General features: G+C 38.0%; 1 protein-coding gene across 1 annotated transcript; it reads right to left on the bottom strand.

Moving 5' to 3' along the window:
• Positions 1-1,443: 1,443 nt before the first annotated feature.
• On the bottom strand, positions 1,444-10,594 carry LOC110381112 (fatty acyl-CoA reductase wat). Its single transcript, XM_064042573.1, has 11 exons — positions 10,448-10,594; positions 7,124-7,348; positions 6,817-6,907; positions 6,384-6,506; positions 5,783-5,907; positions 5,214-5,372; positions 4,740-4,849; positions 4,197-4,264; positions 3,463-3,661; positions 2,585-2,765; positions 1,444-1,831 (listed from the first exon to the last, which is right to left on the bottom strand). The coding sequence occupies exons 2-11, from the start codon at positions 7,309-7,311 to the stop codon at positions 1,519-1,521; spliced, it is 1,557 nt and encodes a 518-aa protein (XP_063898643.1). The 5' UTR covers positions 7,312-7,348; positions 10,448-10,594; the 3' UTR covers positions 1,444-1,518.
• Positions 10,595-19,557: the final 8,963 nt, after the last annotated feature.

The raw sequence follows: 19,557 nt of genomic DNA, 5'->3' as shown, positions 1-19,557 counted from the left end.
TATGTTGGGGTCGGCTTCCAGTCTAACCAGATGTAGCTGAGTACCAGTGCTTTACAAGGAGCGACTGCCCTATTTGACCCCCTCAACCCAGTTACCCTTCCATACATCTCCATACTTATTTAACTGTGGGCCGATTAAAATTCTGCAGTGTGTGGTAAGCTAGGCTAAATCAAGTTTTCTATAAACTAGCTTCTTTCCTGCGACTGTAATTGCCCGTGTTATAAAATATGATGGATCCCCACTTCCCTACTAATATTATAAATGCGTAGTACTCCGTCTGTCTGTGACGCTTTCACGTCTAAACCACTGAACTGATTTTGATAAAATTTGTTACAGAGATAGAGTTGACCTTGAGACAGAACATAGGATAGTTTTTATCCCGGACTTTTGAAGAATTCTATTGGAAACGCGATATAACCCAACTCTTTGCGGGCGAAGCTGCGGGCAGAAGCTAGTTCTAAATATATTCCGTACTTCAAAGTTAGTAAGAACCAGTGTTTTACAAGGAGCGACTGCCCTATCTGACCTACTCAACCCAGTTATGCAAGAGTTTGTTGAACCCTATAAAGAGGACCCATTCAATATGAAGAAACAGACAAGAGAGTAAGAGAAAAACGTGACTCATTTGCCATTATAATTTTTGTTATTTTTAATTAAAAATATATTAGTCAATATCTGACGACATTATCGTGGTTGTAATTTATTACGTTACTTATTAAACTGCTAGACGCGTCCCCATAGTAGGTTTGGCAAAAACTCAAACTCAAAAACGTTTATTCAACAATTAGGCTGATAAATCAGCGCTTTTCAAACGTCAAAAACAAAAGACAGCCCCCAAAACGACCGCCCTTCAGCACTTCCTATGTGTTTTTGCTGGGAAGAAGAAGTGGCGCAACAAACTCCCCAGCAACTCATGTCTGTGTTTGGTTGGAACCATGAACCAGAATTTATACAGAACAGACTAAAGTTCTAAAATATACTCCGTCTGAACGAGTGTTTGTTTGTCATCTATGCTCTGAGACAACTCTTCTTCTTCCTCCTGTCCTGTTCCCAATTTTATTTAGGGTCGGCGCAATATGTCATCCTCTTCCATTTTTCCCTGGCACTCGTCATACTGACAGTCACTCCCGCCCTATGCCAGAGCATAGCCTTACTTTTACTTTATTACTTTGGTTAGGTAGGTTAAGCATAAATAAGTTAAAATCCAGATCAAGACTTTCACGCGCTCCTCCTCGCTCCTAGAGCCAATGCCAGCCGGGGCTGCGGGATTGTTCGCGCGAGTTACCGCGGCCCTGGTACATAAAGGGCTTAAGAAGGAACATGGTGAGGTATAGTCAGTAGAAGTTTGGCACTGCTACGCTGCACCCACAGAGGGAGGAATCATTTGTTGATATCCCATAAAATTAAGATCCAGATCGAGATAACGAAATGAAAGTCCACAACACAGATTAAAATAGTTTTATTGACAATAAATATCTCGAAGTATAACATAAAGCTAACAAAGACCAAAAGAACAATTTAAACAAAGCATAGAAATACAGAGGTCCAATAATAAAAATGAGAGGTACTTGAAAATCTTTTGCCTTTGGACCCCTTTACGGTACCCTTCAAACCATCTTTGAAAATGTATTTCCTGATTCCTACATACCAAATGACCATATATTCTTTCCAGTCAATTTTATTCACATCAAATTCGAAGATAACTTTGTCGGTTTCCGATAAACTATCGAAGAGTTTAGCAGTATTGTCGTCGATAAACCGCCATTGGAAGCAGGTGAAATAAGATAATACTACTTGTAGTTTGTACATTTTCTTGTAAATTTTTACGAATCTGAAAAGGAGGATAAGACACGATTAAAACTTAAAATTACTTCTTATCGAGAGAGCTGCAGGCTTAATCACCTAACGAGCCCTAGTGTCAACGTTAACATAAATCCCCTGACGGCCTCTGACGTGGAATTGTATCTGAAACCCTCGTCACCATTCCTGGATTGAATCCCATTGATTTTACTCGTAGAACCTTTTGTATTTCACAGCCAGTCTCAACCAGTCTTACCAAGGTCAGATGGCAGTCGCACCATGTAAAACACTAGTACTTACTCAGCTGCATCTGGTTAGACTGGAAACCGACCCCATATAGTTAGGAAAAGACTGGCAGATGATAAAAATGTCGTGGTGGCCTAGTGGGTAAAGAACTAACCTCTCAAGTATGAGGGCGCGGGTTCGATTCCAGGTCAGGGAAGTTCCAATGCAACTTTTCTAAGTTTGTATGTACTTTCTAAGAATATCTTAGAACCAATGACTGTGTTTCGGATGGCACGTGAAACTGTAGGTCCCGGCTGTCATTGAACATCTTTGACAGTAGTTATGGGTAGTCTGAAGCCAGTAAGTCTGACACCAGTCTAACCCCCCTTGGTTATTATTGATTGCCCGGGTAACAGCCGCTTCTTGTAAAGCACTGGTACTCAGCTAAATCCGGTTAGACTGGAAGCCGACCCCAACATGGTTGGGAAAAAGGCTCGGAGGATGGTGACGATGAGGCTGGCAGATGACAAAAATGTTGGAAATAAAAGAATCTCCTCACCTCCTCTCCTTTCCGATAGCGAAGCAGACGGCATCGACAACGTAGGCAGGTATCAGATGTAGAAGCCAGGAGTATATCCAGAATATGATAGGATTAGTTGTCTGCCACGCAAACCCGTAGAACACAGCTAGCGGGGTGGTGTATTTTCTGCTTTCAGTAGATATGTATTCATGTAACTTGCCTGAAATAATTTGATTATAAGTTAACAAACTTCCATTCTGATCTAGGGGTATTGGGTTGCCCGGGTAACTGGGTTGAGGAGGTCAGAAAAGCAGTCGCTCCTTGTAAAGCCCTGGTACTCAGCTGCATGCGGTTAGACTGGAAGCCGACTACAACATAGTTGGGATTTTCCCAAATGCTCGGGAAATGATGATTAACAAACTTCAACAAAAAAGAAAACATTCTCAGACGGTCTGGACCAGAAACCGTTAATGTAAATAATAATCTTTGAAAGGATGATTACAAATAATAAAATTGGAGAAGGTTAGATATTCATACGCTCAACGGAGAAAATCAGGTGGATCCAGTTAGACTCGAAGCCGATCAAAATATATTTGGGAAAAGATGACATAAATGGAATTGACATGACGATGCATAAAAACGACTAAGTGAGAATGGAGAGGAAGACCTAAAAATTGATGGATTGCCTGAAAAATGACATGAACAAGAAGGGAGTGAGTGTCAGTATGACGAATGAAAGGAGGAATAAAAGCGGAAGACACATTGCGCTGACTGTTACTGTTACAGCCTTTTTATCGTCCCGCTGCTGGGCACAGGCCTCCTCTCACACAGAGAAGGATTGAGCGTTAGACATATTGCGCTGACCTTAAATGAAATTTAGAACAGTGCAGGAAGAAGAAGAAGATAAATAAACTAACCCCATTTTGCAGGATTTCTCGTAGACCCAGTAACAGTATAGATCTTAATGCTATTATCTCCAGCGGCTACTCTCTTCGCTGTCTCATAAGCGGCGGCGATAGTGGTATTATTGACATAGTCCACGGGTATCAGACCCACTCGAGTCTCATTGTCCGTGAAGAGAGCATGCATGAGACCCAGGCCTGATCCTGCCATAGTCTGCAACATAAAGAGATGGTTTTTTAGGAGTCGAAACAGCAAACAATTTTGTTGAGGTCCTGCTTCCTAAAATCGGGAAATATGAGGATCCTTTGTGTTTTAACCCTAAGTTAAGTCAGTTCAGTTTGATTAAACGATTTTCATATTAAAAAAAAATGATTGATGAATAGAAATTTATTTATGACTGTGGGCTTTATATCATGAGGGATTAATTATATATAGTCCTTCTCGTCAACGGTAGCCCCCTTTTGCGTTCGATTTTAATCGCGATTTCCCAAACTTAGCTTAAATTAGCACGAACTATTACATATCATCATCATCTCAGCCATAGGACGTCCACTGCTGATCATGGGCCTCCCCCTTAGATTTCCACAGATACCTGTTGTAGGCGACCTGCATCCAGCGTCTTCCGGTGACCTTTATAAGATCGTCTGTCTACCTTGTTGGTGGACGTCCTACGCTGCGCTTGCTAGTCGTGGTCTCCACTCTACATTACATTACATATAATAATCATCAATAAAAACTTAATACTTACACCACTGGCTCCATAAACGTTTGATATATCTGTCCAACCTGGTCTTGGCTCTCGTTTCGCAGGAACCACTGAAAAAAATATCAATCTCAGCCTTCTTACTAACCACATGGCTTCGAACACAACTTCTCATACAGAGAAGCAATGAGTGCGAGAGTGCGCGAGAGTTGGACGCAATTACAGACTTGTCTAGAGCTAGTAGACCAGAAGAAGATATTTTTTTGGGTTGGAATTCATTCACGACGATAAAGAAGAATTATATAATTTGCCAGATCAACAGAAAATTTAGGAAAATATGACGAAAATCTAATTCAACTGTAATTGAACATCCCTAGCTGTCGTTATGGGTGCTCAGAAGCCAGTTAGTCTGACCATTCTTACCAAGGGGTACTGGGTTGCTCGGGTAACTGGGTTGAGGAGGTTAGACACGGCAGTCGCTCTTTATAAAACACTCAGCTGCATCCGGCTAGACTGGAAGCTGACCCCAACACAGTAGGGAAAAGGCTCGGGAAATGATGTTGGAATGATTATATAAAGAAAACATACCTATAGCAGGCCTCACAATGCAGAGAGGCATATTTTCGCCCAAAGTCTTGACTGTCTCCTCGGCAACGGCTTTAGCAAACGAATACGTGTTCGGCCAATTTGTTATCAAACTGAAACAAAATACAATATACATTAGGTAAGAAAAAACGGCGTCAAGAACGATTGTCAGCCATGCCTGCTCTGCTGTTCTCTCGTAAGATCAGATACTGGTGTAACTTGCATATTTCCTCACACAGAGAGAGGGATTCAATGGGATTATTCAGTTCGACACGACCTTACAGATATCAGGCGAAGTTCGAACTTTAATAGGTCCGATGTACTGGAGTATCCTGTATGTGAAGTTGGCGATGGTATACCCCCGTGCCTTTCTAGGGGTGTTACAACTTCTCTAAGATTGACCTGCTTTGTGATGGTCACTCCCACAAACCATTTTTTTGCAGGCCAGTGACATTTTTATAGTTGAATAAAACTTACTTATCAGAAATCTTATTTAGTCTTTCTTCGTCCGTAGTTTCTGCCAACTTAATAAGAGCTTCAGGGTCAACTGGACTCTTGTAGAAATCTTCCAAAACGTCACCGTTGATACGGAAGTCGCACGCATGCGCGTACGCCGTTGAAACGTGGACATAGGACCTGGAAAACAGAAACCAATTATTATAGGAAATAACAGCTCTAAGGTTGAGTTGTATCATTTAACTATGACGATAACCAAACAATATCAGCCGTATACTTGCCGATTGAAATGAGATTGGTTAGGGCTCAAAAACAATAAACAATGACTGACATAGAACGAACATAAAATTTCACACCAATTCAAATTGTGCTAAGTTGCATTCTATGCCTATTTTATCTACACGACTCTTTCACTGTTGGAAAGCTACATTCTGTCCGAGTAACATAGGCTATATTTTATCCTGGTACGGTCAGCAGTATCTATAGAACGCGGTTGAAACCACGGGAAAATGGCTACTCTGTCAGAAGTCGTAAGTACTCTTTCGAGTATTTCAATAATAAAAGCAGAAAAGGGCAGTGTATTCACTTACTTAAGTTTCTTGCAGGCTTTTCCAAGGAGTAGAGCCTCCCTTGCACCTCGTACGTTGATTAATGTGGCAACTCGGAGTGGCTCATCAAACCTCGTGGTCGCGGCCATATGCATTACAATATCCGTCTGAATAACAGAGGAATTCATTACTATATCAATGACAATTATGTTCTCCTAGCCGATTGTCGGCCACGGTGGCTGTTCTCATTTAAGGAAATCAGTCAGCTGCGCAAGACATATTACTCATTTGTCCATTCTCTCGTCCATCTACCTCTTGAGCGACCAAACTAATGCTCATAATTAGACAAAAAAAATATTTATTTAGTAAATGGAAATTATTTACATTTAAATTAAAAACAATTCTTGAGCAAAACCTAAAACTGAAAAGCATAAAAAAATTCGTCCCCGTCGCTGTCGACTGGGACGGTGCGCATACCCAAGAGGCTGGCAGCATAACCTCGTTGGATCGCCATGCTGGTCCTTTATCTGGGTTAATAGCCAGCCTTTTGATCACGAGGAGCCTGGATAGATCTTGAAACAGGACCCATACCCTAACTTCGAACCCAACGACCCAAGGGTTTCTAGTAACTAGACTAGCTTACCTCTTCTGTAATAGTATCCCAGTCTTTATTGCTGATACCCAGTCTCATGTCAGCGACATCACCAGCTATTGGTACTAGTTTGTCGATGAAGTCTGGTTGTGTGTCCTTAAGAATATCGAAAACCTGGAAATTAATGAATAAGTCATCATCCTTTCTTCATTATCTACGAGCTAGCAAGACAGTTAGTTCTTGTAAATTAAATCTTTCTTTGTTTGACTTTGTAGTCTTTTGATTGATGACAGTGACAGTGCTGAACATGAGAATTGAGAAACTCCAACCTCCATCTCTTTTATGAAGTCGGTCAATGAAAGATATTCTGCACTGTTGATGATGAACTCGCGGTGTAGGTTCTCTGCGTTGCAAGTTTGTGTGCAAGCTCGCGTAAGTATTTTTTCAACGAACAGTAGAGTATACAAGAACTACAATTACTCACGGGGTCTTTTAACATGTCTTGAAGTCTCTCCAGCATCTGTTTTCCTTTCTTTGGTCTCAATAGAACGAAGACTTTTGCTACTTTCGTGGCCCTGAAAAATGTGTTAGTAAGTATTATTTCTTTGGATAATTGGCTGAGGGAACTCTTAGTTTTCTACTATTAACATTAACATTTTTCACTTGTAACGTCTTGCTTAATGTTGCTCACAATACCGCCCTGTTTTTATCTGGATATAATGGAAGATCCATGTCTCGCCATTGTACCTCATCATAGGCATTTTATAGATTTGTATTAAATTGTCCCTCACCTGAAGAGTTTCTCTACGAGCTGCTTGCCGAGGAAGCCGGAGCCGCCTGTCACGAAGACCGTGGTGCCGTGGTAGAACTGCTGCACGGCCGAGTCTCCACGTGCAGTCAGTTCATCCATAGTCTTATTGAGACTCAGTAATTTAGACTCAAAGGCCTGAGCTGGATCTATTTCCTCTTTCGTAACCATTTTGACTACTTGTTATTTGCCGCCTTTTTCTTCGGATCTGTAAAAAAGACATGACTTTTAAATAAGGGTGATTGAAGGGATCAAGGTGCAGTCAGTATCTGGGTAGACAAAATCTCTAAGTGGATGACATTATTATAATATATTATATTTTTGGTATATAACGTTATGTATTTATTTAGTAATGGGTGCTTACATAAAGAAACAGGTTGTAACTTATCTGTTTCTTTATAAGTAAGTTAATAGGATTGTATTGAAATATTATACCTGCACTGGTCGGTACCTACCCGTACAGGTTTGTCTGTACCGGAAACCTGTTTCTTTATGTAAGCACCCTAAGTTTTCAGTCGGTCTGATACCTTCAGATCGGCATACTGATTAATGAGCCCAAACAAACTATCGGCCGACTAAATATTTGCGGGTGCTCTAGGGACTATACCCGGTACTACGTCGAATCTTTTGGCGGACGCGTAATTCTAAATCCAGGTCTAATAACATTCCAGCGGGGCCCAGCAGGGCCAAGGCGTGCCGGGGCTGCGGGATTGTTCGAAACAGTTACCGCGACCCTGGTACATAAAAGGCCTACGACGGAACACGACGGTTTTTACTCAGTAAGAGTCTGAGACTCCCTTACTGCTGCTAACCCATAGTGGGAGGGGTCATTTGATGATTTATGACGTCGTTAAAAAAAAATCTAATAAAGTTATTTAAATCCAACCCATTCTATTACCACAATGACATTGTAAAGAGTTTTAGTTAATTCAAAATTAATTAGATCATTCAGGTAATCAGGCCATTATTACAATACGATTGTCATTGTTATGTTAGAGAAAAACTTATTAATAGAACTGTGAAATTCAATTACACTGTTTGTTTGTGGCTTTTACTACAATTCGACTATTTAGAATGCGCATAATCTAATTGTTTTGGACCTTATGACGTCTTCTAAGTAGAAATTTACATCTATTTTACAACCCTGGATAGGGTTAATTTCAGTTTAAATAGATTCAGCTGATAAAGTGTGTAACCTGTTTTCTGATGTCTACAGCCCAGTGACCAGGTGACCCCATTGTAATAATGTTTATCAGACTTTCTTATGTATTGTCTTTCGTTTTAGCTGAAAGACGTGAACTGCTGGGCAAAAGGCTCAAGTTTTGACATTTTTCGCCGTTTTCAGTCACCCAAATCTACTGTTTCTTAGAGATCTTGGCCAGATCCTCCATCCATCTAGTGCTAAGCCTGCCAATGCTGTGTCTTCCCGGTCACCAGTCAAAACCTTTTCTGCCTAATTGGTCATCTGTTCTGCGACCTGTGTTCCCCATGGCACTTCAGCTTTGCAATTCTTCGGGCTATGTCTGTGACTTGGCTTCTTCTGCGGATCTTTATAATTCACGCAGGGAAACTTCTAGCATAGCCCTTTCTAATATTGCTTTCTATGTGACTTTGAGCTTTCTTCTAAGACCCATAGTTACCGATCGTGTCACAGTCCCGTAAGTCATCTATGGCCTTGCGACTACCCGTAACGTAAAGGTAAAATTCTTTCGGTGTGCTTTACTGTGACGCACACAAATGAAGTATCGTCTGGTCTATTCGTTCCAGAAAACAATAACAAATTGCGTGCGAACATTTCTATTATGTCCGCGAAATTGCAACCTTTGTGCCCAAACACTTGTAGAAACGCGAAAATGCAAGTCCTCGTATGTTCGCGAAAAAAGTCATTATTCACATTTTTTGATTCGATACGTGGTTTCGATTTGATACATGACATTGGCACTATTTTAATCAATATTCCGTATGCTCGATTTGTATTCGTAATTTAATTATTCTTAAAAAAGGGAATTCAAAGAAAATTAACATAACTTTGTGTTCAGTTAACCTTTACACTTAGTTTAATTTATTTCTCACTTAAATCGATTTCCTTGAATATTCGAATAAACTGTTTCAATGAAATATTTGATGTTGTGGTTGTAATTCTTAGCTGTGTTTCAGAGGCCACGCAAAACTGTAACTCCCGGCTGTCATTGAACATTCTTGGCAGATGTTACGGGATAGTCAGAAGCCAGTAAGTTTGACTAGCAGTCTTACCAACGTGATATCAGGTTGACCAGGTATATGGGTTGAGGGGGTCAGATAGGCAGTCGCTCCAAGTGGCACACTGGTCCCCAGCTGCATCTGGTAAGACCTGAAGCCGACCCCAACATAGTTGGGACAAGAATTTCCAATTTGAACTAATATAATAAAGATTAATTTTAGTTTGTACCCTATAAAAATATTTAACCCCAAAGACACTACACTATTCCTGGATGACGAAGACTATATTTTATCCGGGTACAGGAAGATGTTTCCCTGGAACGCGGACGAAACCGTGAGAAAGAACCCCAGTTACATAATATGTATTATACACATATATGCAAGCTTATTAACCTCTCGTATATCGCTAAGTATAAAGCAATAGAAAATCAATCGTGTCTTGCATATATCTGCACTCCGATATACAACGGATGACACTGCAAATTCGTATATTTTCACATTATGAAGTTGAATGAACATTAGAAAATACTGATCATCATCATCTCCCGGGCCCTTTCCCAACTATGTTGGGGTCGGTTTCCAGTCTAATCGAATGCAGCTGAGTACCAGTGTTTTACAAGGAGCGTCTGCCTATCTGACCTTCTCAACCCAGTTACCTGGGCAATCCAGTACCCCTGGTCAGACTGGTCAGACTTACTTACCGGCTTGTATCTACCCGTAACGACTGCTAAGGATGTTAAATGTACTCACTGATACTCCCAAAAATATCTCCGTTTTAGCCTTTTTATTTGCCAACTGTAGAGCTGCGGCTTCCTCTCACACGGAAAAGGATTGAGCATTAATCACCACGCTTGCTCCATGCGGGTTGGTGATTTCAGTCTTTTAAGTCCGGGTTTCCTCAAGATGTTTTCTTCATTATTTATTCACTCATTTTTGGGGTCCGAGATATACTTAGAAAGTACATACAATCTTAGAAAAGTTGCATTGGTAGGTACTTGCCTGAATGCACAGTCATACTCGAGATGCTGGTTCTTTACCCACTAGGCCACCACGACTGCCAAAATTATAACCTAATTAATTTAAAAAATAACAGAAATAATTGACTTACCGATACAGTGATCAATCCAATAATAGCACGGAACTGACTTTACACGGGAATAACATCAACATAATAGTCGGGAAATCATTGATTTACATTTTATTTATTTCATTGCAACTTTTGTGGGGCAATTCTAAAATCTTTGTAGTCACAATACAAAGACAATTTGAACAAAGCCTAATAGAAACATTATTTTTTTTAACGACGTCAAAAATCATTAAATGACCCCTCCCGCTGTGGGTTAGCAGCGGTGAGCGAGTGTCAGACTCTTACTGACTAAAAACCGTCGTGTTCCGTCGCAGGCCTTTTTTGTACCAGGGCCGCGGTAACTCTTTCGAACAATCCCGCAGCCCCGGCAGGCCTTGGCCCTGCTGGGTCCCGTTGGGGTAATAGATACATTTGATTTGGATAGGTGAGCCCGTTATTGAGTTATAAAATTACAACGAAAAGTGGCATTCATATGGTCTTTAAATACACATACATTCCCGAAACAACGGAATCGCCCCCTTGCGCTATACAAATACAACGATTGCCAATGATACAATATTTACAGTTCAATATTTATGATCTCGTTTGAAAGCCTATACTTTTAGCTCTAAATTGAGTGTCATCCGCATCCGCCGAGCCTTTCCCCAACTATATTGGGGTCGGCTTCCAGTCTAACTGGATGTAGCTGAGTATCAGTACTTTACAAGGAGCGACTGCCTATCTGACCCCCACAACCCAGTTACCCGGGCAACCCAATACACGGGGTATCAGGGGTTAGACTGGTGTCAGACCTACTGGCTTCTGACTGCCCGTAACGACTGCCAAGGATGTTCAATGACAGCCGGGATTTTTTTTTAAATTAATAATTTTAAAAGCTTTAAATTCAGGATAAACAGAAAAAATCGGCGCTGTAATTTTAGTGCTATTGGTCATAATTTCGAACAAAACAAGGTGTTAGCTTGTTAAGTAAGGTAGGTACGAATTGGGAATATTGTAATCCGATACAAACATCCAGTGTCGGAATTTCTTTCTTTTTTCAGTGCATTGTTCAAATTTGGTTGGTGATAATCTTATACAACAACGCTACAACAACAAATATGAAAGCTAGAATTAAATAAATATTTTGAAAGGCTCCCATACAACAAATGTGATTTTTTTGTCCGTTTTTTAAATAATGGTTAGGAACTCTTCGTGCGCTAGTCCGCGATTCGCCCTTGGCCGGTTTTTTAGTTTACAAGGATTGCATTAAAAAAGTGCAATCCGACCAAAAATTGTATACAATGTGATAGTGTGTGTGTGATAAAATCTTTTAGATCCGTTTCAGTTGTACGTAAGATTTTATATTTGAAGGGGACTTAGTCAGAATTGTGAACGAAACCATACCGCGATTCAGAAAAGACTACAGGCGACATCTGTCGAGCGATGGGGCAAACTTTTGGTACGCCGAAAAAGGCGCTTTAGTGTTATAAAATCGTGTTTTTGTAAGTTATATGTATTGTATTATGTATGGGTTTGGCACTATATATTAATTTTAATAAAATACGTTGTTATTTAGAAGTAAAGATCTAGACACACGGCAGTGTGTCCGCCAAGTTCGAGCAAAAAAAGCGACACACCGGCCGTGGGTTATATTACACGAACCATTTCGGGCCAAATTCGACCCCCCTGTAACTCAAAATCTATTTTATTTACGCATATCAAATTTCTAGTATCTGTTGAAACCCCCTCACTTATCTAAAATACAAAATTTCATTAATATACCTATTATAGGTCTTGAGATATTGACGTCAGAAAATCGCTATTTTTACTATACACTCACTGACTGATTCACTGATTCACTGATTCACTGACTCACTCATCAAAAACCTAGACCACTTCCAATGGTCGTATTGACTTGAAATTTGGCATGGAGGTAGGTCTTTATGTCAAGGTAAAGGGAAAAATCTGAAAATGGCCAAGTGTGAGTCGGTTTCAAAATAATGAAGGTGTTTTATACCCAGTGTAAATTTATACCCCTAAGGAACTAAAACGAACTAAATTTATCTATATTTATATAATATATGTTCGAATGGTACAAAGGTTTGTATTTAGTCAAAGTAAAGTAAAAATCTGAAAACGGCCAAGTGTGAATCACTTTCGAAAATAACGAATGTGTAACTTTGATCCACGAACATAATATATGATAACATGTCATGTCAGTCAGCTGGTAAATCTAGTCCATTTAGTTAATCTAGTTCATTTCTTTGTTCTTAACATAGCGCATATTAAAAAATCTAAAAGATAGTATAAATGAGACATTTCTTTAACTAACTTCATCATAAGAAAAAATAAATAAACAACTTTACAAAAATAAATGAAATCCCACCCAAAACAAAAATGTGAAAGACTGCCAAGTTCGATAATATGGGAATGCTTCGCCTATAAAAGAAGTGAGATCTGAATAAGTACCAAGTTCCATACACATACCTCAGTTAAAAATAGTTACTTTTTAATGATGATTACTTGGCAAGTTTTAATAGAAAATTAAATACTTGATTCATTGCGTTTAGTAGGTTTATTACAAGGCGTATGAAAACTTGCCAAGTAACATCATTAAAAAGTAACTATTTTTAACTGAGGTATGTGTATGGAACTTGGTACTTATTCAGATCTCACTTCTTTTATAGGCGAAGCATTCCCATATTATCGAACTTGGCAGTCTTTCACATTTTTGTTTTGGGTGGGTTACATTTTCATTCCTTAACTTCTATGTTTTGAAATTGTATATGACAAGTACGTTTCGTTATACGATCTCAAAATTATATGATGTTGATAAGATTATGAAGCTCCGTTCCTTGCAGTAATGTACCAATATCTACTGTCTAGGCATCAGCTAGAAAAATAATAAAACATAAGGACTTGTTTTTTGTTTTATAAGGATTGCACTAGCAATTTTATTGCAAGTTGCAATCCGACCAAAAATTGCACAAACTCTCATAGTGTGAGTGAAAAAATAATCATTTTCCGGATGCAACCGTTATCGTCGTTCCAGTTGTTAATAAGAATATATCTTCGAGGAGACTTAGTCAACATTGTGAACGAAACCATACCGCGATTCAGAAAAGACTACAGGCGACATCTGTCGAGCGACGGGACAAACTTTTAGTACGCCGAAGAAGGCGTTTTAGTGTACTAAAATCGTGTTTTTTGTGTGTTATATGCAATTTACTTAGTTAATTTATTTACATCACTGCAAAGTATATGACAATGTCGCTTTCCAAAACATCACAATCAACACAAACATCGCACTCATTACAAAATTCTTGCGTATTGCGCAATACTTGGGCCAAATGTGTGAGTGTCAACGTCAAAATGCAATGCATGGAATGAACCAAATCTACGCGAGAGGCTTCCCGAGTGTTGCCAAGGTATATTTATCTATTCAGTCGATTTTAGTCTGTATTTATTTTTTCTATTATGATATCTGTTTAGTTATTTTTACACCTTATTTAATTCTTGCCCCAGCAGACGTCATCGCGTTAGCTTCGGCTCTCGCTGAAAATCAGCGCTGAGGCTTTTGTCCTGTACAGATTGTCTCAGCATTATAAATAAAATAAAATAGTTTTTATTTCAGATAAGTGGCATCCATAGTATGTTAGTAAAAATAAACTTATGAAAAAACTATGTTAGTAAAAATTAAATATAAAACAAAACAAAACAAAAGACTTACCTACATTTTGGCCACGAGGTTGTTGCGCGTAAAACAATTATGCTGAGCAAGGACCGTTTCACGTGGGGTGTGACACATATTTCCCATTACTGTTTTTTAATTGTAATTCGTCTTTTCTTGTCTTATTTATAACGACTGTTATTTTCTTTTTCATATTATTTTTGTTTATTGTTTGTAAGGCTGTGTCACACGCGTGCGTGAATAAACGTATTTTCTTTCTTTCTCTCTTTCTTTCTTTCTTTGTCCCTATATCGCTATGAAGGTACGATATTACTATGCTATACCTACTTTATGATATTTTATGGCGAATTGTAAAATTAATAACCTAATCCATTCAGTGGTTTAACCATAGAATTTATTTTTCGTTTTCATAATGTACAATATCATGTGTAAAGCAGGGATATGTGAGGAGTATCGAATGTTTTGATCAGTTAATAGCTGTCAGTTTTAATGGAGAATTTCCGTTGTTTGTAATTACTGACTCTTATATGGTGTTCCAATTCTCGCATATTTTTAGTATATTTACTCTATTCGAAAAAAAAAAAATAATGTTTACGTATTAATTATTTTGTTTGTGCTAATCGACATATTTTAACCAGTGTATTAACGTATTTAATTTAATGTGATTAGGTACGAAACACTTTTTATACATATGAATGCCCATTAAATAGTGGAGCATTACACCCGTGCAAAGTTTTACCCGTGTAAAATTGTTTATAAAGGATTTTTTTTTTCAAATTTACAAGGATTGCACTAACACAGTGCAATCCGTCCAAAAATTGTCACAATTTGCTCCACTTCCGGATCAGTTCGCTGCCTCAATTCCAGTTGCCCTAATATGAATATATCTTCGAGGAGACTTAGTCAACATTGTGAACGAAACCATAGCGCGATTCAGAAAAGACTACAGGCGACATCTGTCGAGCGACGGGACAAACTTTTAGCACGCCGAAAAAGGCGCTTTTGTATATTAAAATATTTTTTTTGTGTGACGTATGTATTGTTTTTAGTAGATTAATGTTAATTGTTTGTTGCAATTACTTTTTTTTTAATAAAGGCAATTATTACTTGATAAATACGTAACAAAAATATGTATTTGGAGGTTAAGTTTACGACTACAGTTTAAAGAGGATCTTGATTGGAAATATGTACAAATATAATAACTTTTATATACAACTATAATCACTACATCCTACTTATATTATAAAGATGTAAGTTTGTGAGAATGTATGGATGTACCTATGTTTGTTATTGATTTGGTTTTTTGGTATGTAGACAGGTGATACCATGGATTAACACATAACCTACTTTTTATCAACACACCACGCGGGCGAGGGTATGCTAGTATATCCAAATATCTTTTTCCTAGTGAACAAGGATTGCACTTCTAGCAAAGTGCAATCCGACCAAAAATTTAAACCTTTGATATTATACGCTCTTCTTCCGGGTCCCTTTGCTGCCTCAATTCCAGTCGCTCCAATATGAATATATCTTCAAAGTGACTTAGTAAACATTGTAAACGAAACCATACCGCGATTCAGAAAAGACTACAGGCGACATCTGTCGAGCGACGGGACAAACTTTTAGTACGCCGAAAAATTGCGTTTATGTATACTAAAATCGTGATTTTTGCGTGTTGAATGTGTTGTATTTAGTTTATTTATGTATATCACTGCAAAGTATATAAAAAAGTCGCTTCCTCGGTCCCTATATCGCTGTGTAGGTATGCCTAAATCTGTGAAACTACGCAATGGATATAGATAAGGATTTTTTTAATAGATAGAGAGATTGAAGAGGAAGGTTTATATGCATAATAACATCTATTAAATAGTGGATCACTGCTGCCGTGCGAAACCAGGGTGGGTCGCTAGTATTATTTATAAAGGAGATAATGTTTTTTTTTTGTAATTTACAAGGATTGCAACAGCAATAGCACAGTGCAATCCGACCAAAAATTCAATTCTTCAGACTACACATTATTTGTATCCGATCCGTTGCGCATAAATATAATGAATATCTTCGAGGAGACTTAGTTAACATTGTGAACGAAACCATACCGCGATTCAGAAAAGACTACAGGCGACATCTGTCGAGCGACGGGACAAACTTTTAGTACGCCGAAAATGGCGTTTTGTGTATTAAAATCGTGATTTTTGTTTGTTATATATATTGTATTTGGTAGTAATGCATACCTAATGTTTGTTGCAATTGTAGTTTTGTTAAATACAATCACAGACAACTTAATAGTATAAAACCACTGCACTGATTTTTGTAAAATTTGGTACAGAGATAGAATTGACGTCGAGAAAGAACATTAGGATAGTTTTTATCCCGGACATTTGAAGAGTTCTCTTGGAAACGCGATATAACCGAACTTCACGCGGGCAGAAGCTAGTCAAAATATAATCACTACATAGTTTAAAACAAATTTTTCTGTCCCTAATATCCCTATGTAGACCTAAGTACCTATTGTTTATAAAGGACATATTTTTTTCAAATTTACAAGGATTGCACTAGCATAGTGCAATCCGACCAAAAATTCAAACAATTTAATTTTTAACTATTCGCTCCACTTCCGGATCTGATCTCTATGAATATATCTTCGAAGAGACTTAGTCAACATTGAGAACGAAACCATAGCGCGATTCAGAAAAGACTACAGGCGACATCTGTCGAGCGACGGGACAAACTTTTAGTACGCCGAAAAAGGCGTTTTTGTGTATCAAAATCGTGATTTTTGCGTGTTGAATGTGTTGTATTTAGTTTATTTATGTATATCACTGCAAAGTATATAACAAAGTCGCTTTCTCGGTCCCTATGTCGCTGTGTAGGTATGCCTAAATCTTTGAAACTACGCAATGGATATAGATAAGGATTTTTTAATAGATAGAGAGATTGAAGAGGAAGGTTTATAGGCATAATAACATCCATTAAATAGTGGACCACTGCTGCCGTGCGAAACCAGGGTGGGTCGCTAGTATTATTTATAAAGGACATATTTTTTTCTAATTTACAAGGATTGCAACAGCAATAGCACAGTGCAATCCGACCAAAAATTCAATTCTTCAGAGTAGGTACACATTTTTTGTATCCGATCCGTTGTGCATATAATGAATATCTTCGAGGAGACTTAGTCAGAATTGTGAACGAAACCATACCGCGATTCAGAAAAGACTAGAGGCGACATCTGTCGAGCAACGGGGTAAACTTTTAGTACGCCGAAAAAGGCGTTTAAGTATACTAAAATCGTAGTATCTGTGTGTATTTAGTAGATTAATGTACATTGTTCGTCCTAATTACTGTATTTTTTTTTGTAATTAACATCACAGATTACTTAATTGTTATAAAAAATGCGTATTTAGAGGTTAAGTTAATGACTGTTCTTTAATGGGACTGAGATAGTTTTACCATAAAATGAAAATCACTACATGAAATAAAATAGTGTAATGGAAGCCGACCCCAACATAGTTGGGAAGAGGGCTCGGAGGATGAGTATAAAAATAATGTCACTATCTCTGCCCTATATCCCTAAAAATTTTTTAAAACTACACAAAAGATTTTGATGCGATTTTTTAAATAGATACACTGATTGAAGGTGATTAAAGAGGACTGTTTATATGCATAGTAATATCCATTACTTGAAGCATTGCACCCATGCAAAGGGGCGGTTCGCTAGTTTTATTTATAAATGATGCATTTTTTTTCTAATTTACAAGGATTGCAAAAGCAATAGCACAGTGCAATCCGACCAAAAATTACGTAAGTGTCGGAGAATGCGTTCCATTGGTCCGATCAGTTGTGCATATAATGCATATCTTCGAGGAGACTTAGTCAACATTGTGAACGAAACCATACCGCGATTCAGAAAAGACTACAGGCGACATCTGTCGAGCAACGGGGTAAACTTTTAGTACGCCGAAAATGGCGTTTTGTGTATTAAAATCGTGATTTTTGTGCGTTATATGTATTGAGTTTATTTATAATACTGCAAAGTTAATAGCAAAGTATCTTCCTCTGTCCCTATATCGCTATGTAGGTATGCCTAAATCTGTAGGTATATCTGAAGCTACGCAATGGATTTTGATGTGGTGTGTTTAATAGAGAGAGAGATTGAAGAGGAAGGTTTATATCGGGTGTGTCGTTCATAATCACATTAAATGAAATGCGTTAATATACTGGTTAATATATGACGATTAACACAAAGAAAAAAGAAAAATACGTAAAAATAAAAAAATGCATTTTTCAAACAAAGTAAATAGAATAAAAGTGTGCGAAAATTAGAACACCATATAGAAGTCAGTCATTACAAACAACTGAAATTCTCCCTTGAAAACTGACAGCTGTCAACTGATCAAAACATTTGATACTCCTAACTTTATCTCTGCTTTACACATGATGTTGTAAATTATGAAAACGAAAAATGAGTCCTGTGGCTAAACCACTGAATGGATTATGTTATTTTTTTTACAATTCGCTATAGAATATCATGAAGTACATGTGATAGAATTTAATGTGATTATGAACGACACACCCGATATATACATACAACAATGCCCATTAAATAGTGGACTAGTGGAGCATTATATCCGTGCCAAGCTGAGGCTGGTCGCTAATATAAAAGATGTAATTATAGTTTTGTTGTAATTTACAAGGATTGCACCAGCAATAGCACAGTGCAATCCGACCAAAAATTAAGAAATAAAGAGAGTATGCGTTTCTTCCTACCTATCAGTTGCTCATAAAAATATCTCCGAAGAGACTTAGTCAACATTGTGAACGAAACCATAGCGCGATTCAGAAAAGACTACAGGCGACATCTGTCGAGCGACGGGACAAACTTTTGGTACGCCGAAGAAGGCGCTTTTGTGTAGTATAGTTATCGGCACGGATATTGAGCCCTGACCTTCACCTGCGCAGAAGCGATTTATTGGTTTATTGCCTTATGTGTACAGTGCGCAAAGCGATCCCCACTCTTCCGCCGAGAGCTCAATATCCGTGCCGGTAACTATAAAATTGTGATTTTTGTGTGTTTTATGTATCACAGTATTGTATTTGTACATAAATATCTGTTGTTCAAAATTAATAAAATCTCCTTTTTATATATTTTTTGAATACTATAGTTACATAACTAAAATACTTATTTAGAGTTTAGACTGCATTAACTAGTGTACTTTAAAAATATAATATTACTTATAACTTTATTCCAATTCAAATAAAATAAACTAAAGGGCATATTTCTTTCTAATGAGGGATTTTCTTTTTTATTATTTTCCTAACGGATGCCTAGATGGCGCTGATCTTGGTACGTGATTGCAAAACAGAGCGTAATATCTTATCAACGTCATATAATTTTGAATTATAATAATTAAACGAAAAAAATAGAAAATACGTAATAAAAATGGAATAAAAGGAGAAAAAGAAG

This window comes from Helicoverpa armigera, chromosome 29 (assembly GCF_030705265.1).
Source record: "Helicoverpa armigera isolate CAAS_96S chromosome 29, ASM3070526v1, whole genome shotgun sequence".
Classification (NCBI taxonomy): Eukaryota; Metazoa; Arthropoda; class Insecta; order Lepidoptera; family Noctuidae; genus Helicoverpa; species Helicoverpa armigera.
The sequence above is the reverse complement of the archived record's forward strand: the minus strand, read 5'-3'. Positions and strand labels throughout refer to the sequence as shown.